Source organism: Talpa occidentalis, unplaced genomic scaffold (assembly GCF_014898055.3).
Source record: "Talpa occidentalis isolate TD23 unplaced genomic scaffold, MPIMG_talOcc4v2.1 talOcc4.10, whole genome shotgun sequence".
NCBI classification, from domain to species: Eukaryota; Metazoa; Chordata; class Mammalia; order Eulipotyphla; family Talpidae; genus Talpa; species Talpa occidentalis.
In genome coordinates, this window is record NW_023600993.1 from 3,680,255 (window position 1) to 3,699,765 (window position 19,511).

The 19,511-nt window shown below is 50.1% G+C and overlaps 1 protein-coding gene across 2 annotated transcripts in view; it reads left to right on the top strand.

Annotated features, from left to right (window-relative positions):
- Window positions 1-19,511, top strand: part of GRM7 (glutamate metabotropic receptor 7) — a 573,942-nt gene that overhangs the window by 400,599 nt on the left and 153,832 nt on the right. For both annotated transcript variants that reach the window (XM_054695057.1, XM_054695086.1), the window contains exon 7: window positions 3,320-3,459. In XM_054695057.1, coding sequence (XP_054551032.1) covers window positions 3,320-3,459 — 140 coding nt within the window. The remainder of the gene's footprint in view (window positions 1-3,319; window positions 3,460-19,511) is intronic.

Sequence of the window (19,511 nt, forward strand, 5' to 3'; positions counted from 1 at the left end):
GTGAGTCCAGCCACGTGTCAGTGCTTGCAGATGTCACAAAAGCGCTGTCTCGGCTACATCACCGCCGAGCGCCGCTGTGTAAGGAGGTGTTTGGCGTGGCGCGTGTCTGCTTCGAGGATCACTAGTTTCCAGAAGACCGATTGGGCTGATTGGTCATAGACTTTATGAAGATGGCGCGTCTCCACTGCCCTTCTTGAAACACGAAGTTAGCTCCTTCATTCCCGGGCAGCTGACTGACCCGGGACCTCTCTGGCATTGACACGATGTGACTTTTAAGGCCTCCCGGGTAGTAGGGCTGCTGCCTGGTTCTCTTGGGTCATTTGCAGGAGTGACTCAGCTCTCCTGGTGGGAGGAAGTTGAATGAGTATGAAGCCAAGTGGACTGGTCACTTGACGTGTGGGTGTTCCTGCCTCCACCCAGGTGAAGACCCAGGGACGGCCGGGGCTGCTGACAGACAAGGGCCTTCAAGCAGCCCCGCTGGGAGCCAGGAGCCGCCCCTGCCGAGCAATGCCAGTTGGTGAGATGCAGCTGTCACTGCTTCGAGCGCTAAGTTGCCAGGATTCTTTGAGCAGCAAAGATGACTGGAACCACCGTCAACATAGCGTTTCTGGAAACTGCACCAGGAGGGGATGAAATGGGAAGAAAAAATGCTGGGGTGAAATCTTTGAGGTCGAGACTGTTTTTCTGGGCCATGTAGCTCCCAGATCCCCCTGTGTCCAGAGAGAGGGGCATTTCCCAGGAGACTCGCAGCTGGTAGAGGAGACTTCAGGGGGAGGTGTGCTCGGTCCTCGCCCCCCAACCCCCTCCGAATTCCAGGTACCTGTGCACCTGCCTCCCAGCTCTGGCACCTGTGGACATTTCTGCAGGTGATGGCTGCTCCTTTGATGATGCTGTCCCCTTCTCTAGACGCCTTTGCACTTGTAGTTTTTAATGTAGAGTTCATTGAATGCAAAATTCTGCTTTATCTTTCAACAGTTTCAGAGCTGCTGCTAAAAAGCAGCTGTGGGGAAAAAAATTGGCAAGAACTCAGGTGCATTATCGAATCCAGCAGAAGGTCAACACTCCACGCTGCGGTGTTACAAGTCATCACTTAGAGAAAGTGTTCAGCTCTTCTGCCTTCATTTATTTTTTTAAGCGTGAACTTTAACGAGAATGGAAAGGGCATGACAGGAATCATTTCTCTTAACGGAGATGCTAAAGAGGGAAAAGGATCAGGCGGCGTGCTCCATGCTGGTCAATATCAAGAGGGTCAGCTCGAGACCCCTGGCGCCCCAGACCCCCCACGTCCTGCCTCTGCCCTCTCAGGACAGTGGAGCGTCCGGCCGTGCTGTGCCTTGCATGGAAGCTGCGGAGTAACGGCCCAGCCGAGGCCTGCACCAATGTGAAAGGAAAGAGCTAAGTCTCAAGTAATAATGTCTTCCTGCGAAACGATACAATTCTTATTTTCTGCCGAATGGGTAAAATCCAGACTTCATTTCTTCTCCTTAAAGGCTTGGGAGGCTGGCTGGGGCGAAATCAGTGTTAAGGCGCGTGCTGCTGCTCGTGGGCATCTCCTCCCCCAGCCTGGAGAGCCTTGTGCTGGGCCGCTACCCGGGGCCCTGCTGGGAATGCTGCCGGCCTGCTGAGGCCTGGACGACACCCAAGAGGGCCTGAGAGGAGTCCTGGGCCGCTGGCTCAAGATGGTGGACCCCCGGCGGCTCCTCCCCCGGCCAGGGCCCACTCCCAGCGTGGACGCATCCTGCGTTTTGGAAAATAAAACGTATTTACACTGATGGGAAAATTTAAATTAGATACCAATTGGGAGAGATGTGTTGCTGTGCCAGCAAAGAGGTTAATCCTGCCCTTTGAAGGCTCATGTTCTGATCTTGCGATAATCAACAAATAAAGGACGGTAAAAATAAGTCCAGAAAGGGCCTCCCTGGTGGCACAGGGGTTAAAGACACAGTGTTTTCAAGCTACTGCCAGCCACTGCAGCACGAGTTCGATCCCCAGCTCGGCTAGGGAGCTACCCACATGGCGCAGCAGACCTCTCCTGTCCCCCTGGTGTTCCCCTCAGCAGTGGATTTCAGTGGATCTGCCTGTTCTGCTCCCCACTCTGTCTCTGGTGAATCCTCACCACCCCCACCTCTGGCCTGCACCCCAGTTCTTGTATGCATGAATACATAAATCTTTAAAAAAAATAAGTCCATAAAATCAACACACTATTTTACACTCTACTGTTTTGTTTTGCCAATTGTTCCATATGGTTAATATGAAGGGATGTTTGATTCATATTCAATTTTCAATGGACATACACACTCACATTATACATGTAAGCTTTTTACACGTACACACATGTGTACCCGATAATGTATTTAGTCTTTTAAAATCGGCTTTATTGTCTAATTATGCCAAAATAATTGATTTCCCTTTAAGGTGGAAGTTTAAAGAAGTAAGACCCAAATGGGAGCTTGAGAAAGAAATCAATATTTATTAAACACTCATCGGGCATACCGCTAAGCATTTTAGACTGATTATCCCATAAAGTAAATTAGGAATAATCAGCAAAAAAAAAAAAAAAAGTATCTGCAAATCGGTATCCATTATATATTTCAGTAAACTTTTTCCCTTGTTTGCTTGTGTATTTTTCAACTCTCTGACATGAGCTGTTTAAAATATGTCTATTATTTCATATATATATTAAGATTTATGTTTTATTTATATAAGCACTGGGGTACAGGCCAGAGGCATGGGAGGGTGAAAGAATTCACCAGAGACAGATTGGGGAGTAGAACAGGTGGAGTTACTGAAAGGCACTGCTGAGGGGAGCAGCAGGGGAGACAGGAGAGGTCTGCTGCGCCATGTGGGATCTCCCTGGCCGGCCGGGAATCGAACCGGCGCTGCAGAGGCTGCGGACAGCTTCACAGCGCTGCGTTCAACACACTGTGCCACCGGGGAGGTGCTAAATGTGTCTATTATTTTATAAATGGCACTTTACTGGCCATAATTTAGTTGAGTAGAAACATCATCATCATCATCATCATCATCACTAAATGGAAAGTTGTCTCTGGAAAATAACCCATTCAATGTTTATTCCTCACAAGAGTGAAATGATGAGAGTGAAATATCAGGAGAAGCTGAGGGGCCAGTTTGCCTTCCCTGCGCCTGTAATCGGTGCCCCCAGGCCACAGCCATGAGTTGCCTGTGAGTTTCAGGGTCACTTTGGGGGAGCCCACTGGCTTAGCTGCTTGTTCCCTCCCACCCCCAGCAGGGCTGCAGGCCCCCGCCCTGGCACTCGAGGAAAGAGTCTTGTTTACACCATGGTCTTCTTGCTCCTCAGGCAGCGCGGGCACCCCGGTGATGTTCAACAAGAACGGGGACGCCCCCGGGCGTTACGACATCTTTCAGTACCAGACCACGAACACCAGCAACCCCGGCTACCGGCTGATCGGACAGTGGACGGACGAGCTTCAGCTTAACGTGAGTCAGACGCGTGCCTCCTCCCTGGCGCGGGCGGGCACAGGGCCGGCCTGCTTCTGCTGGTGTTTGCACGAGCCAGCGGGAACGTGCCACTCGTTACCCACATCAGCGGGTTGATGGTGAGCCGTGAGGTAACACGGGCAGTGGCTGATGCTGACGATGGCGGGGGTGGTGACAGGACACGTGGTTGCGCTGGCACCGCCCGCTGTTCTCAGCGCTGTGTGACTGAGCTTACTTAATCTGAGGTTGGATTTGCTTACCCAGCTCATCCTTCACCAGATCTCTCTCTTTGTCGGATGTTTCTGCCTCGTCTCCTACTTTCTCCCTGCTTTCTTTGTGGAATTTCATTTTTTTTCCTTGGAATGCATTTTAGTGAGTCACTTTGTACTGAGATTCTCAGAGTAATTGTCGTCTTGGCCACTTCTATAACCTCGCCCGCTTTCTGGAAAATGTGGATAATTATCCACTTCCTTATGCAAGGGGAAGTCAGAGTTCGCCCACCAGAGGCCACGGGAGCTCATCTGTATGCAAACACGGCCACGTTTATGTAACTGGCTGCATGAAGGACAAACCCCTGCCAGCAACACTCGGGAGCTCTCGGGGTGGAGGAGCTAGAATGGGTTTCATTACGAGCCTTGGGCTGAATTGGATGGTTTCGGGAGGTTGTGTCCTCTTAGGGAGCAGCGTCGGTTTGCAGATTGTGTGTCTTGGGGACTTTTATCTGTGAGGCGGGAGGATAAAAGCGAGGGAAGAGTTGTCACTAACGAGGAAACAGGCTCTTACATGAATGGGAATGGGGGAAGTTCACTCATTTTTGTGGCTGCAGAGTGTCCCGGTTGCTGTCTGATGGAAGACGTGGCCGTGGCCGTAGCGTGGTGGGGTTTTGTCTCGCTCCTCCAGAGTCGCAGTGACCTTGTCCGGTTGCGATGCGTGTTCTGCTGGGAATGTGCCCGCCTAGATTTCCGCTGACGGTAGTGCAGCCATTATTTTTTCTTCCTTTGATTTCTTAATATTTTAGCCTCAGCATTTAATACTGTGCTTCTAATAATACTCACAGTGCCCTGTTTGCAACTGTCATTAGTTTAGGTGACTATGCCAGTCTTTCCAGGGAGCGAGGAACACAGGCTGGGTCACCTCTGCCCTGCCGTGCCTGGCACAGAGGAATGCAGCATCCTGTGCTCCCCCACCCCCACCCTGGGAGGGGCTGGCCCCAGCCTGGCAGCCAGGTTTCTGGAGCCTGGGGTGGGAGCAGAAGTTGGAGAAGAGTGGGCGCTGGCAGGACCTCTTCTGAGGAGGTGCGCTGAACAGGGGTCCCTTCAAGAGTTTCTAAGATTGGTCCTTCCCTGTGGCATTGAACTTGGGTACAGCATTCAGCAGGGACTTCATGGTCATGGTCAGGTACATTGGGTGAGAGCTCGAGGGTCCATAAATATACCTTGAGAGCACAGTATATCCAAGCACAGCTTTCTCTGTCCATGGGGGCCTTACATTGCTCTGGCTTCTCCAGACAACAGGGTGGATCATAGCTGGTTAGTTAGAGATCTGGGTAGAGGTGGTGGATGCATAGAGCTATCTATCGCCAGATATCTAGATATGGGTGACAGGTAGTTATGGAGATAGCAAGCTAGCTAACTAGATAGATAGATAGACATACAGATAGAGAGATACATCCATAGGTAGGTAGGTAGATAGCCAGATAGATATAGGTGGTAGGTAGTTATGGAGATAGCAAGCTACCCAGATAGATAGATAGATAGATAGATAGATAGATAGATAGATAGATAGATAGATAGATAGATAGATGATAGGTAGGTAGGTAGGTAGGTAGCAATAATTATTTATCATCAGAAATTATTTTATGGCTTATGAAGGTTGAGAAGACCCAAGATGTGCATCACAAGCCAGAGCCCCAGGGAGCCCCATGGTGTGGGTTCTGTGCTGTGTCTGAAGGCAGGAGCAGACGAAGGTCCCAGCGCAGAGGCGGGCAGGCAGAGGACTTGCCTTTGTTCTCTCAGGCCCCCGGCAGATTGGGTCAGGCTCCCCCCACTGAGGAAACAGCCCCCTCACTCATCCTGCCAGCTCAAATGTCCATTTGTGCAGAAAGACCTCCGCAGACCCAGCCAGGGTAGCCTGTGGCACAGTCAGGATAAAATGAACCATCACAGCCCCCAACCCGGAAAATTCCTTCTAATGTCTCCAAAGCTGGAAATTATGCCTGTCTCTCTGCATGTAGGAGATGCTACATCCCCAAAATCAGTATGGGGAGCAAGGCTTATGGGTAGTGGGGTACAGAATGGGCAGCTTGGGGGTGGTGGGGCTGGGCAGGGGGTTCCAACAGTGGAGGACTGGGCAGAGAGGGGCGCACTGGGGTGGAGCCCTCAGGGACTAGTGTCCTCATCTGCACAGCACCTGGCCCAGCTCTGTCTCCCGAGGCCCAGCATCCCCGGGAGATGACACAGAGGTTGGGCCCAAGGGCATGATGTGCATCCAGGAACGGACAGAGCCGGACGCTGGGAGCCAGCCATGCTGGAGGAAGCCCAGAGCCAGAACCAAGAAGAAGCTAAAATGAACTCGATGCCCTAAACTTGCAAACAAAGGAGGAACAAAAACACCAACCAACCACGAAAACCCAGAAGGCTGTAATCAATAGCAGGGTCAGGGGTCGCGACCTGGCTGACCTCCTCAGGATGCTTTCACCAGTGTGGCCCATGTGATGCCAAGATGCTTTGTGCAGAACCAGCAGCGAGGGCCCAGCTCTGCGGGCGCCTGGGGTGCACAGGGTCACCGCTCGCCCAGGCCAACGAGGGACGTCATCCTGCCGGCACAGACGGACCCCTGGTTTGTGTGGACTGTCCGCATACGCAGGGACTCCAGCCACCCTCACCAGCGTCAGGTGCCGCCTGGGGGTTCTTAAGAACCGGCACGAACATGACTTAATTTTTCTGGATCTGTGGTTTATCTGTCAGGAGAGCTGTGCTGGGTTAGCTACTGGGCGACTTTTGCTTTTGCTTCTTGAGTCTCCTTTGCATGAGCATCGTGAGAAGCAATGGGCAGGCGGTGGAGACCTGAGAGGTTGTCCTGGCACAATGGAGCTCTGGGAACAAGGGGACAGATGTGTAGGCAGACGTGCCCGAGTGTGAGGAGCCCTGGAGCAGGCCGCGAGAACATCAGCCGGTCAGGGCCGCAGGCAGCGGGCAGCCTGGGAGCGCACCGTCCCCGGGGGCTGGGGGCACTGTTAAGCTTACTCCGAGCGTGTTGAGTATTAAGCGAGGGGGTGACTGGACAAGTGTCAGAGTTAAAACTGCTTCTCCTGCTGTGCTGGGGGTGTTGAGTCAAAGGGCAGGAGAGGGGACGCCAGGGTAAGTCGAGGCTGGGGCGCGGGAGTCCTGGGTGGGGGCTGCTCCCGTTTGCTCTGGACCTCGGGGGACACTAGGCCGGGGCCACTTGCTTGCCCTGGTAGGGGCAGGACATGTTCAGCATCTACTTGGTCACCCCGGAGAGGCCTGTTGTGGAGAACAGACGGGAGCTCTGCGTCCTGTGGTGGCCAGTGGCTGGGCTCGGTGCTCTGCACCCACGGTGTGAGGTGAGCCAGGCCCAGCACCCTCTCCAGAGGCTGAGGCTGGTTTATTTCCACAATAAAAGATAATCAGCTGGCCTGGGAGGCTGCCCTGCTGCTGCCACTCCTATTTATCTACCTTTTAGCCCTTAGGGTGTTGTTAAGTGGAATTTGAATCTGAAAAGGAAAAAAAAGAGATATAAATAGGGTCCCCCAGGGCACCCTGCCTTCCCACCTGGAGACCCCCAGCTCCAGGTGACCGGTCCAGCGCCCCCCAGCCCAGGCTGTTCTGCTGCTCCAGTTATTCCACATCAGTGGAAAGTTCGATTTAGGTCGCTGCGCCCCTGTGAGCTCGCTTCCTGCTCATCAACAGCACACAGCAAAGCATTTCACGGAGCCAGCACCCCTCTTGTCCACAGCCGCTCAGGGGGCCTCTCTGAATTCCCAGCTAGATCATTCCTAGCAAATGAAATTTTCAGAAGAGCTTTCTCTGTGGTTAATACACAGCAAATGAGTTTCCACGCCAAGAAATCAGAGCGTCGGGGCCTCCGAATCCCATGTCGTCCAGATACAGAACCCGCTCTGCCCTGGGCTGTGGCCGCCCCTATGGAGCACAGGTGCTGGGAGGGTGCTAGGAGCATGTCAGCTGCCTCTTCCTGCCTGCATGGCGCTCAGGCCCCGGCTGCTCCTCCTCTCTGGGCTACGAAATAACCAGGGGCTTCCCCACTAAGCCTTGGCTGTATCAGAAGGAATCGGATGAGCACAGCCACGACCTCCCCAGTTGCAAACCCTGCAGAAATGACCCTGGTTCACCCTCTCAGGTGGTTACTCTACTAAGACACCATCCCTGGCTGAGAAGCAGAAGGTAGCCTGGGGTTATCTGCGGCCTGGGGGGGAGGAGCTAGTGGAGGGGCCTATGTGGACATGAGGGCAGCCCTGTTCCCGGAGTTCAGGCTGCACACAGGCTCTGGGTGTGAGGCGTTGCATTCAGGCTCAGATAGAGGCTGATCCAGGGCAAGTGACCAAAAGGTGAATCTGAACTAGACTCTGAAGGACAAGGAGTAGTTCCCCGAGATGGAGGGAGAGAGAAAAGAATGCTTTGGGATGAATAATGAATAATGTAGTGATAACTAAAAATTAGGGGAGGGGACTAGGTCATAAACATGGCAAGACGTGGAATGCAAATGTCTTCAAAATTCAGAATTTGTGTTGCGCAGAAACCTCACGTAGGTGATGAGCATGAGAAGCAGTGATGATTTCCAGAGATCTCGATTCAGGCCCAGCCAATGTCCTGACTCTAGAGAGGGAGAGCAGGGGTGGTGCCAAAGCAAGGCTGTCCAGTCAGGACGAACATGCACTGCCCATCTGGGCCAAAAGACACCCTTCTTGGAAGTGGGTGTGGTTTCGGGAGCCACAGGGGCATTGAGAGGCTGTGGAGCCAGAGGCCCAGGGGTGGAAAATGAAAACTTGGAGAGAGAATCGAGGCTTCGGTCCCTTTGAGCTTAGCAGACTCTGAAGTCATTTATTTGCCTCTGGGCTGCTGGTAAGGAATTTAGAAAACCTAAATAAGGGACCAGGAGAAAGACTAATTATAATAAAGTAAAAATCAAAATCAACAAGCAACTGTAAGACAGAGACACACTACGGCAGGGGTGTGGGTAGGAGGGATTACAGTCAAAATAAGGGGGGTGGGAATTGATGAAAATGCAGACTTTGTGCAAAAATGAAAAGGGATGTAAAAAGTACATATAATAAAATATTAAAAAAAAGTAAATGAAGGCATGTGGGTGAGTCTTTAGTTGCAATCTCATTCACTATAAAAATCAAAAATGAAAAAGGTTTTGTTTAAATACGCCCAGATTGGCAAAGAAAATGTTAGCTTAGCCTCCTAAGAATTTCCAGATTTCATTAAACTGAGGCAATTAAAAATTAATTTGAAAAGTTGTGATTTTTTTGTTAAACATTGAATCCTTTATATTGGCTAGAATTTTGCCTCCCAAGTCATTTAAAGGCAGAAAAGAATAGTTGATTGTCAAAATTACTGCTTAATCAAATTATATATCTCAAAATCAATAGTTACACCTGGCCATAAAACCTCAAATCACTCAATTGTTTCTTAATTGCACAGTACAAAATGTTTTAAAATCTGATCATGCTCATAATATAAAATGCATCGCATGAGATTGGGGGTATGGATAGTCATCCTCAAAGCAATGTTGACAGAGAAAAATAGGTAAATTGTCAAAGCCTCCTACTTCTTCAGGTTCAGTTTGAAGCCTTTTTTTCATGGAATCACCTTTATTGCGCTTCATTAATTAATGGCTCTTATCTTGTAATTGATAGCTTTGTTGTTAGTAATTAGGCCTCAGGCTTCGAGGCTGGCCTGATGAAATGAATGTGAGTCTCAGCCCCACCACTCACTAGTGGTAAAGCAGACTCTCCGTGGTCACAATTTCGTAAGATGGTTGTTAGAATAAAACATCATCATGAACAGATGTACTTAAAACAGTGTCTAGCACATAGTTAATATGCCAGAAGCGTTACCAGCACCCTCAATAATAATTGCGTGTCCTTAATTTATCACGTCATCCTTAACTGCTCAAAATATCAGTTTCCAACGTTGAGTGAGATTTCGTTTCTTTATGCCCCAGCGCTTCCCACGATGCTTGCCATACCAATAAGGCTCGTTACCTGCTAAACAAATGAGTAGTTTAATTCAGCACACACTTGAATTCTATTACACATTATTTAGGCATCGAATTGTCATTTTTGACTTAGAACTCCTGGTGCCTCTTGTTGGGATAGACAAAAGGGTTTATCCAGAATCCTTCCCCAGGCAGCCAGTCCATATGCTTCAGGAACACATTCAAAAACTCACTTTACCATAGTTTCCTCAAGGCGTTTAGTTTACTCGTTCAAATTGTGCCAGTCAAGTGCTGTTTTGGTCTCGAGTCGAAGAAAAGTAGGAAATGGGGCAGAAGAACTGGTTTAGTTTTGTTCCCAACGATGGTGGTTTTAGAAAGTGACCCAGGCCCATTTGAGAAATATCGAGGGAGGGGTTACGTTTCCCGAGGCATCAGGCCAGGGAGTTGTTTACGCTTGTTTTGGTTAAAGTGATACATCTCGGCACCACTGAAGGGCAGGCTTAGCCCTGGCTGCTCACGCTTTGATGCTGCAGGAAAAGTCAAGATAAGTCAGGGTGCTGCAGGAAAAGTCAGCAGGGGAAGGGCTTTGGATCCGGAGGCCTTTGCCTATAATCTTGGCTCCAGCCAGTTGCCGGGGCGGTGGGCCAGGACAGAAGGCCTCTCTGGAGCGATGCCATTTAACTTGACACCAGAGTGACACGAGTCATTGCCACCTGTCAGCCTCTCAGAATCTGTGATCTTTTACAAAGGATGTTTACAAATCCAGTACAGTAAATACTCTTTTCCAGTTGTCAACCATCTTGAGATGAGAGATCCCGAGCTGAATACAGACAGCAGGTAGGTTTAAAAAGTTAATTATGTGCCAATTTTTAAAAATCAAAACATTTCATAAGAATGATGATATTTTTGGCTTCTCTTTTAAAAATCTGATTTGGCAGTAATACACCCTTATCCTGCGCAGTGCCAGCTGGCTGGATCTGAGCAGCTGCCTCCCATTTCACTGTGAGTTCTCCACGTTACCGCAGACCACACCACTCCCTACTGCCTGACACCAGTTCATACCACTCACGCTCCTCATTCCCAGACTGCACACGCATTTCATCTCATTCGCCTAATCCAGAGGTAGAGCCAAGCCTAACTTATGTCTACTCATTTGGCTTGAGCATATGCTTGACTTTCTATTCATGGTCTCTAGAAATCGATCTTTAAAAATGAACAATGATCCAAAATACCCACAAGTATGTAATAATACTTTCTTCTAAGGGTCGATAACAGCAGCCTGCAAAGAAGACTGCCAAGGTAAAGACCGTGCTTTTGTTAGGAAATACATAATTGTACATATTCTGCAACATATTGAACATGAAAGAAACAAAGATCACCCTTGTTTTGTCAGCATTTCTTCTAGCAATCAATGGTGTATAACCGTGTTCTGTCTATGAGTGTCTGGAAGATTAATAGTATTTGTAATTGTCAATATGGCTCCGCAAACATGTCTGTTCGAGAATCCTAAACCCCCGTAATTTTTTGTTTGCACTGTAGGCATTCAAGCAAATCACTTCATGTTTATTAATATGCTGCTACGTTCTGTGCAGGAAGTTGTTGAATTTCTTTACTAGCTGTGTTTTGGGCTCAGGCAAAAAAGGATGAATTCTGTGTAGCCTCTGCCTAAATGTTTGCCTGGGAGGTCAACGATTCTAGAATGACCTGGTCATGCTAAAATGAAAATGCAGAAGTTAGCTTTCAAGTTTTCTCAAATAACCTAGAGATAATTTGACAAAGTGGGACAGCAAGGAAGGGCAGAGTTGGGGCTTTGCCTCCGCCCCCAGTTGGGCCACAGAACCGGAGCTACCAGAGTGGAGAGTGGAGAGGGGGAGCTAAAGGGTGGGGCCCAGTGGACTCGGGTGGGGTGTTACTGGGGCTGGGATGGGAGGCGTGGTGTGGCAACTTAGGTCTGAAGGGGTGTGGCCTGTCCACCCCAAATTGAGTACAGTGCTATGGTCCAAAGCATGATGGACTAACATCAAGGTGTCCCCAGGGTCTTGTTTCTTTCTGGGGACTCCAGGGGAGATTCTGTTTCCTGTTCATTCAGGATGATGGAGTGGTGTTCAGTTCCTTGGGCTGATGGGACTGAGTCTCTCTTTGCTGTCTGCTGGGGGTAGGCCCAGCTCCTTGAATTTGCTCCTGACCTCAAAGCCAGCAGTGATAGCTCAGGTGCCTCTCAGACTTCCAGCAACTTGGCTGCCTCTCCCCCGACTTCCAGCCTCCTCTGCTATCGTGAAAGTCCCCGCAATTACCTTGGACCCACCCAGATAGTCCAGGATAATCTCTCTATTTCAAGGTCTGTAACCTTAGTCCATCTTCAAAGTCCCTTTTACCATGTAATTTAACATATACACAGATTCAAGAAATTAAGAGATGGAGGTCTTTGCAGGCGTGGAAGGGGGCAGGTTATTATGCCTGACCACAGTTCTTGACTGCCTCAGTTTGTTTTACTCTAAAGTCTTTACCATATATATTGAATTCTCATTATTCTTAAACAGAGTGAAGATAATTATGTAAACAGATGTGAGTGTTATGCAGTTTGTATACTTAGGCACCTAATCTGTTTGATAAAGGTTCTCGTCACATCCCTGGAAATGCCTAGGGAAGAAAACCTAGTTAGGATTGCTGAATTAATGATGAGCAGACAGGTGAGGAGACAGGATGGAAGGTGAATTTGGACGAAAGGTGAATTGAAGCTGTGCCAACACTGCAGGAGACTTAGGCACGCTCTGGGAGGGAGTTCTGTTGACTTCTAAACTCACAGATAGGGGCCTCCCTGGTGGCACAAGGGGTTAAGATGCAGCACTATGAAGCTATAAGCAGCCACCATGGCACAAGTTCGATCCCCGGCCAGGGAGCTACCCACATGGCACAGCAGACCTCTCCTGTCTCCCCACTGCTCCCCTCAGCAGTGGATTTCAGCAGATCCATCTGTTCTGCTCCCCGCTCTGTCTCTGGTGAATCCTCTCACCCCTGCACCTCTGGCCTGTACCCCAGCTCTTGTATGCATAAATAAATAAATATTTAAAACAAATAAACAAACTCAGAGATAGTAGGATCCTCTCTGTTGGAATGGAAAGGAGTGAGCGTGGCGGCAACACCTTGTATTCACTCACTTTCTCCCTTGTGGTAGCATAGTACTTTGACCATGCTAACTGATTTAACAGTCAGCCTAGTCCCAATCAATCCTTTACTTCCCATTAATTATTCATCCTCATCTCAATGATTAAATATTCTACTCCAATTTTAGCTTCCAAATTCCTGAACATTTTGCTTTCAATGCTTTTGTTCTCCTTGAACGACAAAGCAGAAATGCAGAGAGAAGGAAGAGACTGGCAGTCCATCAAGACAAGACAATTCAACCTAGGGTTGTGTGTGAACCAGCAATCCCACTCCTGGGTGTAGACCCAGCTCTGACTTCTTTGGCCGGTGAAAGGCCAGGGAGCAGTGGAGTGGATCAGGCAGTAGCTGGGATCAAGGGATTGACTGTCAACTCCCTGGCGAACCTCCCATTGATAAAGCAAAGTCACACATCTCCTTTTCACTGCAGGTGGAGACACCCCCTGAGCTGTCTCAGCAGAGGGAGGTCAGGGCAGATATTTTTATGACTGGGGTGTCTAGATCAATGCCCCTTCCAGTGGAGGATGATTGATAAAAATTGGGCAAAATGTGTGATACTATGGTTTTGTGTTGGTGTAACCAGTTAGGAGAGTTTTAAAGCAAGCTTTTTTTGAGTAACAGTCTTGTTTAAAAATTGTATGTTGGGCCTCCCTGGTGGTGCAGCGGTTGAGCGCTGGGCTGCAAAGCTGCCCGTAGCCTCTGCAGTGCCGGTTCGATCCCCAGCCTCTGGGCAAGGGTCCCACATGGCGCGCAGACCTCTCCTGCCGCCCGCTGCTCCCCTCGGCAGTGTACTTCAGTCCTTCTGCCTGCTCTGCTCCCCGCTCTGGCTCTGGTGAATTCTCTCACCCTCCTGCGCTTCTGACTGTACCCAGTGCTTGTATAAATAAATAAATGAATCTTAAAAAAAAATAAATAATATGTGTGTGGTGTGTATGTATCTGAATGTTCAGTCTCCCCCCATGCCATCCCTTGTGTCCCCTCATCCTTTCCCTCCCCCTCTGTCTCAACCTCAGAGCCCTTGGATGTTTGGTGAGGTCCCCCAGTTTGGAAGTGATTTAATGTCAAATTATCTGCTATGTGAATGTCTAGTATTTGACTTTGTCATGCTCACGTACTTTGCTGCACATACTTCTCTCCAATTATCTCCATTTTGATGGAAATGACTGCATTTCATCCTTTTCATGGTGGTGTAGTCACCAAGTCTTCGAGCTCTGCTTGCCCAGTGAAGGACACTCAGGCCGCTTCCATGCCTCTGCTGTCATCATAAGCCAGCACCTGCGATATTGTGGAACATGTGGGCTTTGTTGATGGTTTCATAACCTGTGGGTCAAAAGATGTCCAAGAGTGGGGCTGTCAGGACATAAGGGCATCTCCATTTTTAATTTAAGATAAATCCAGATGGCTTTCCACGATGTACACCGGTTCCCATTCCCAGCACAGTGTTAGGATTCCTTTTTCTCAGCCTGCTCTCCAACACTTGTGTTTAGCACGTGCCTTTCTCACAAGCATGAGGAGATACCTCACCATAGTCTTCATCTTCATCTCTCTCACTCAGAGTAACGATGAGCATTTTGTCACGTCTTTGGCCTTCTGGATATCCTCTTTGGTAAATTGTTCATAGCTTCAGCCCATTTGTTAATTGGGCCGTGTATTTAAATTGATGAATTGTGTAAGTATTTTTTTATATCTCTTGGATATTAATCCATTATCAGTTATATATTGTATAAATATTTTCTCCCTTTCAGTAGGATGTCTATTCAGTCAATCTTGTCATTTCTTTTGCTATATAGAATCTGTTTAATACATCATCTCAGTGTTTATTTTTGCTTTTAATTCCCTTGCCAGAGGACTTGAGTCACCAAAAGTACCTTTATTGCTCTGCAGAACATACTGACGTGTGGGATGTATTGCCATTGGTTTCTTCTATGTGTTTGATTGTTAACAGGGTTTTGATGAGAGGTTGTGCACATTGAGTGGTAAATGCTGCTGGAAATCATTATTTACTCTCATAGAAATTTATTTTCTATCACTTCTTGGCCTTTGGGCTAAGATCAAGTGTAGAAATTTATTTTTTGAGAATGGGGTGATGTGTCGTTCAAATAGATGGATTTGGGGGAAGTTCCTGAAAATAAGCCTTACTAATATCTGTAGCTTGTGTTTCTTGGGCTGTGAAGTTAGGTTGATTGCACAGTTTCAGTTTCCTTGGCCCTGTTAACTGCGTGGTGCAGTCAGTTCTGGGGAGAGGGACAGCAGCAACCTCCTTCTGCATTCACCCAGCTGGGGTGGCTCCACCTCTCGTCACATTCAGGGGTCACTTTTGCCAAACATGATCGGCCATGGGGAGAAGTCAAACAATTGGACTTTCCACTGTCCCCAACCTTCTGAACCAAAGCAGCCTGGCCAAGGAGCTATTGACTTGAGTGTCTATGTCCTAAGCACAGACCTTACTCTGAAAGCATTTTTCTGTTTTTCTCCACCAAGAACCCCTCCCCTTCACCCCAGTTTTCTCAAGTAAGCACTGCATTCCTAGGGTGTTTTGCTCCTGCCAGCCTTCTTTCCAGTGTTTTATGTAACATCAGGTCTCCAAATAGCTTCTCCAAACAAAATGTGGTTGGGTGTGGCACAGGCTCCTATGCCACATGCAGCACAGTCCCCTCCAGGCCTTGCACCACCCTCCACCCCCCCACTCCTGGGGCAGGTCTGACCACAGTGTCCCCCTTGCTCTCTCTCATTTGTTGACTCTGGAGCCCAGGGAGAAATCTCTGCCCTCTTTGAAAATGGGGAGCAGAGACCCCAGGAGTGGGGATTGCGAAGCAGCGCTCCTTCTGGTGTCTTGGATTTGGCGGGCCTGCCCTCGCTCCTGCTCTCTGGCTGACAGGTGCACAGTCCTGCAGCCTCCTGGCAAGCACTCAACCACTCAGACGTGGGGAGACGCCGCTCACCCTGCTCCCCAGCCTCCAGAGTGTGACCCTGGGGAAGAAGTAACAAGCTCAGAACGAGCTCAGCAAGGCAGAAAAGAGGTGGTGGGAAAATACAAAGAGGCCCGAATCCCTCACATGTAAGAACGTGTCCTTAATTTATTGTCTGGCGCCCTCACAAGAGCCGCGCGCCCGGCGGGGACAGGAGGGCCTTTATCTTGGGGAGCACCAGGCCGCCACCTGCAGTCCCGAGCACCGGCTTTAGCGCTGTGATGGATATGCCTCGGGAAGGCAAGCGACTCTTCGGAATTGCCCTGAAATTGTTTATGCTTCAATAAGAAGCTGGCTTGGAAGGAGGTGGATCGTCAGCTCCATGATGTGTGCACCTATTTCCTGATAGTTAATTTTCTTCCATTAAAGGGATGGATCACCTGGGCTGTAAATGCGGCTGATGGGATTCCATCGAGAGTGCCAGAGCGAGTGTCAGGAGGCTGGCGTGGGGGCCGGCGCCCACGGCTGTGGTTCCTGTCACACCGCGAGCCGTGTCCCGGCCACTTGAGGGGATGGCCCGCGACAGGGGCGGGGTGAGCCAAGGACGGTCCCCTCTGCTTTGTCATCATTCACTTACAATGCGGTGGGAAACTAGGGGCGATTTCCTGGACGACGTAGGGATCTTACTGCCAGGCATCCTCTTAGGCAGAGCCACTGTGAGCCTTTTTATAACAGAATATTCTAGATTTACCGACTTTAGCGACTCGTGCAAAAGGGCTGCCTTTTGCAGCCCTCTGCTCTCCATTTAAACTTGTTTTTAAAACTACTTGGTGCTCATGTGGCTGATGGGGAGATTTTTAAGCAGGAAGGACTATTGATTCTTCTGTGTGAGCCCTCCAAAGTCAAATCCGCTTTCTCTCCTTGAGTGTTTCCTTCTGCAGAATGGGGAGGAACCCGTAGGGCGGGTTACCGGGTCATGTGCCCACACAGGTGGGTTATGAGGCTGCAGCCCGCCTCGCGTTCGCTGCCTTGCTTCACAGCCTGAGCCCTTCCGCGGACAGCACCACCTCCACGCTTGCCTCGCTTGGCCTGTCTGTACAACTGGGCTGGCCCTGAAGGGGTGTCATGAGATGTGTCTGCAAGAGGCCCCCGGGAGCTGGCAGCCACTGCTGTTGCTGGTGCCTTTCCTGAAACCGACTTGATCTTGTCCTTCCTCAGCTCCTGCCCCCCGGGAGCCGCTGTCCCGCCCTGTCCCCGAGTCCCACGGCGTCCTGAGCCTGTCTTGCTCTGGCGGAGAGGCTGGAGGGGTGGACGCTGTCGGCTGACCTGGGGACATGGCAGAAGCCCTGGGGCGGCTGCAGACTGGTTTCTCCTGCTCTGACCACGCAGATCTGGGGAGGGGGGGGGCGCAGGGGAAGCCTGGTGGAGAAGGTGGGAGGGAAGCACCCTGCCTAGCGAGGAATTCAGCGCGGAGCAGCTGGTGTGTTCCGGGAGGAGACCAAGGCTGTGGCCCTGAGACTCGCGTGTGCCGGGTGCACAGGGTGGTTTTTGGAATAAGTCCCATTAGGCAAACTTCACGCTCCTGGGCGTGGGGAGGGAAGAGCCAGCGCTGACGTCCCGTCTCCTGCGCGCCAGCCTTTGTACGTGGATGTGTGGGGGCCTCGTGGGATGTTCGCCACACGCACACGGCCTGAGTTCCCACCTTCAAATAATGACAAGAGCCACAAAATGAAGGACGCGACTTTGCCCGGCGCCTGCAGGGAGGCTTCCGTTCTTCCCACAGCTGCGTGCCGAGTGCCTGCTGTGCGCCCCGCCACATCCTAGAGAAAGAGGACTGAGCCGTGAGGCGGGGCGCAGGCTTCTGCCCGTGGGCACATAGGGTTGGGGGCAGGTGCCGGCAGCAATGGTGAAGAGCAAGTCGTGGAGCTGCAGGACAGGGCACAAGTGACAGATACGGGCGCTGCTTGGGGAGGGAAGGCAGACCCCTTTATGGAGGTGACAGGCCAGGGATTAAGGACAGTTCCTAGCAGTACGTGACGGGAAGACAGACTTGCCGATCTGGGGGCCAGAGCAGACTTGGTGGGAGCAAGAGAAAGCCACCGAGGGGCAGACGTCACGGAGAGATGCCCCGGAGGGTCCTGGGGACAGAGGGGCCAGGAGGTGAGGGCTAGGCCAGGGCCTGAGGCAGCATTCAGGAGTTTATTAGGGAAGGGGTAGGATCTGCCTTCTTCTGTGGTTTTGAAAGGAGCTTGAGCCGCAGCAGGGAAGGCAGCGGGCAGCAGTTCGGGCAGCTGTTAGCATCATCCACGCCTCTCGGGATATATGGCACATGTGCATGCAGACATGTAGCTACATAAATAGATGAGGACATATCAGTGTGTGCTGTCTGCACGCGGGTATCTGTGTGCGTATGTGTGCACTGTACACAGATGATATATAGGCTACTGAAGTGTCATGTAAGAATACTGTCAAACAGGCCTCTCTGGTGGCGCAAGGGGTTGAGTCACAGCACTATGAAGCTGTCCGCAGCCTCTGCAGCACGAGTTCGATCCCCAGCCAGGGAGCTACCCACATGGCGCGGCAGACCTCTCCTGTCTCCCCGCTGCTCCCCTCAGCAGTGGGTTTCAGTAGATCTGCCTGTTCTGATCCCCACTCTCTCTCTGGTGATTCCTCTCACCCCCACACCTCTGGCCTGTGCCCCAGTTCTTGTATGCATAAATAAATAAATCTTTAAAAAAAATACTAAAAAAATACTAAAAAAAATAATAAAACACTCGAAACAGACATTACAAAATCTGCTAAAGAGGCTCAGTAAAAATCCGCTCACGCTCAACTCTCACTATGAAAAGCAGTTTTAATATTTTAGCAAGTGTAGTAAAAGTGGCTCTGCTTTATTATGTTAAAAATAATAACAAATGCTGGCTTAACACCTTCTGATACAAAGATTCAGAGAACTGGCTTTAAAATCAATTATTTCCAGAGTTGTTTTGAACCCTTGTCACAACTGAGAAGCGCCTCATCAGAGAACGTTATTAAATATAAATAATGGCTTATGATCAGGTGCGCTATTAGTACCTCACCGCGGAGCGATCATTACTTCTAATTGTCTTACTGGCGTGTTTGAGGCTTCTCTTTGGTCGACTTTGTCAGATCTAATTGGGTCAGAATATTTTATTCCCTTTAATGGCTGGAGAAGGGATAATAGACGTGACGGCTCTCCCATTTCCTTAATGCTCACTTGGGTCGGCGGTGATACAGTTGTATTCCAGCCAAGGTTCCATTTAAATCCATTTGCCCATGATGAGGATTAATTTACTTCGGATAGTGTCAGTGCACAGCAAGCGGGACACGAGGCGGTCCCCGCATGTGTGAGACTGTGTCTTCCCCGCACCCAGGGCCTGGCGATCACAGAAGGGGGATGGACACAGGGGGCAGCAGGTGACTCATAGGCCTCCTCCTCCTCAGGCTCCGCACTCTCAGCGGACCCGGCTGGGGCGTCCTCTGCATGTCTGTCAACCCGTTACGTGCAGGCACAGGTCCTGGAACTGGGATGCAATAGTGAGCTGTACACACACATGCACACACACATGCACATACACACACACACATGCACACATGCACGCACACATGCACACACACACATGCACACACACGTGCCTGCTCGATATGGGAACATCTGTACAAGTCCCTCGGAACCCTACTTTTCCAGTTGCTCTGTTGAGAGACTCAGGACTGGACAGAAACTTCGACCCGCTGCCATGGGGCCTCTGAAGTGGTCCA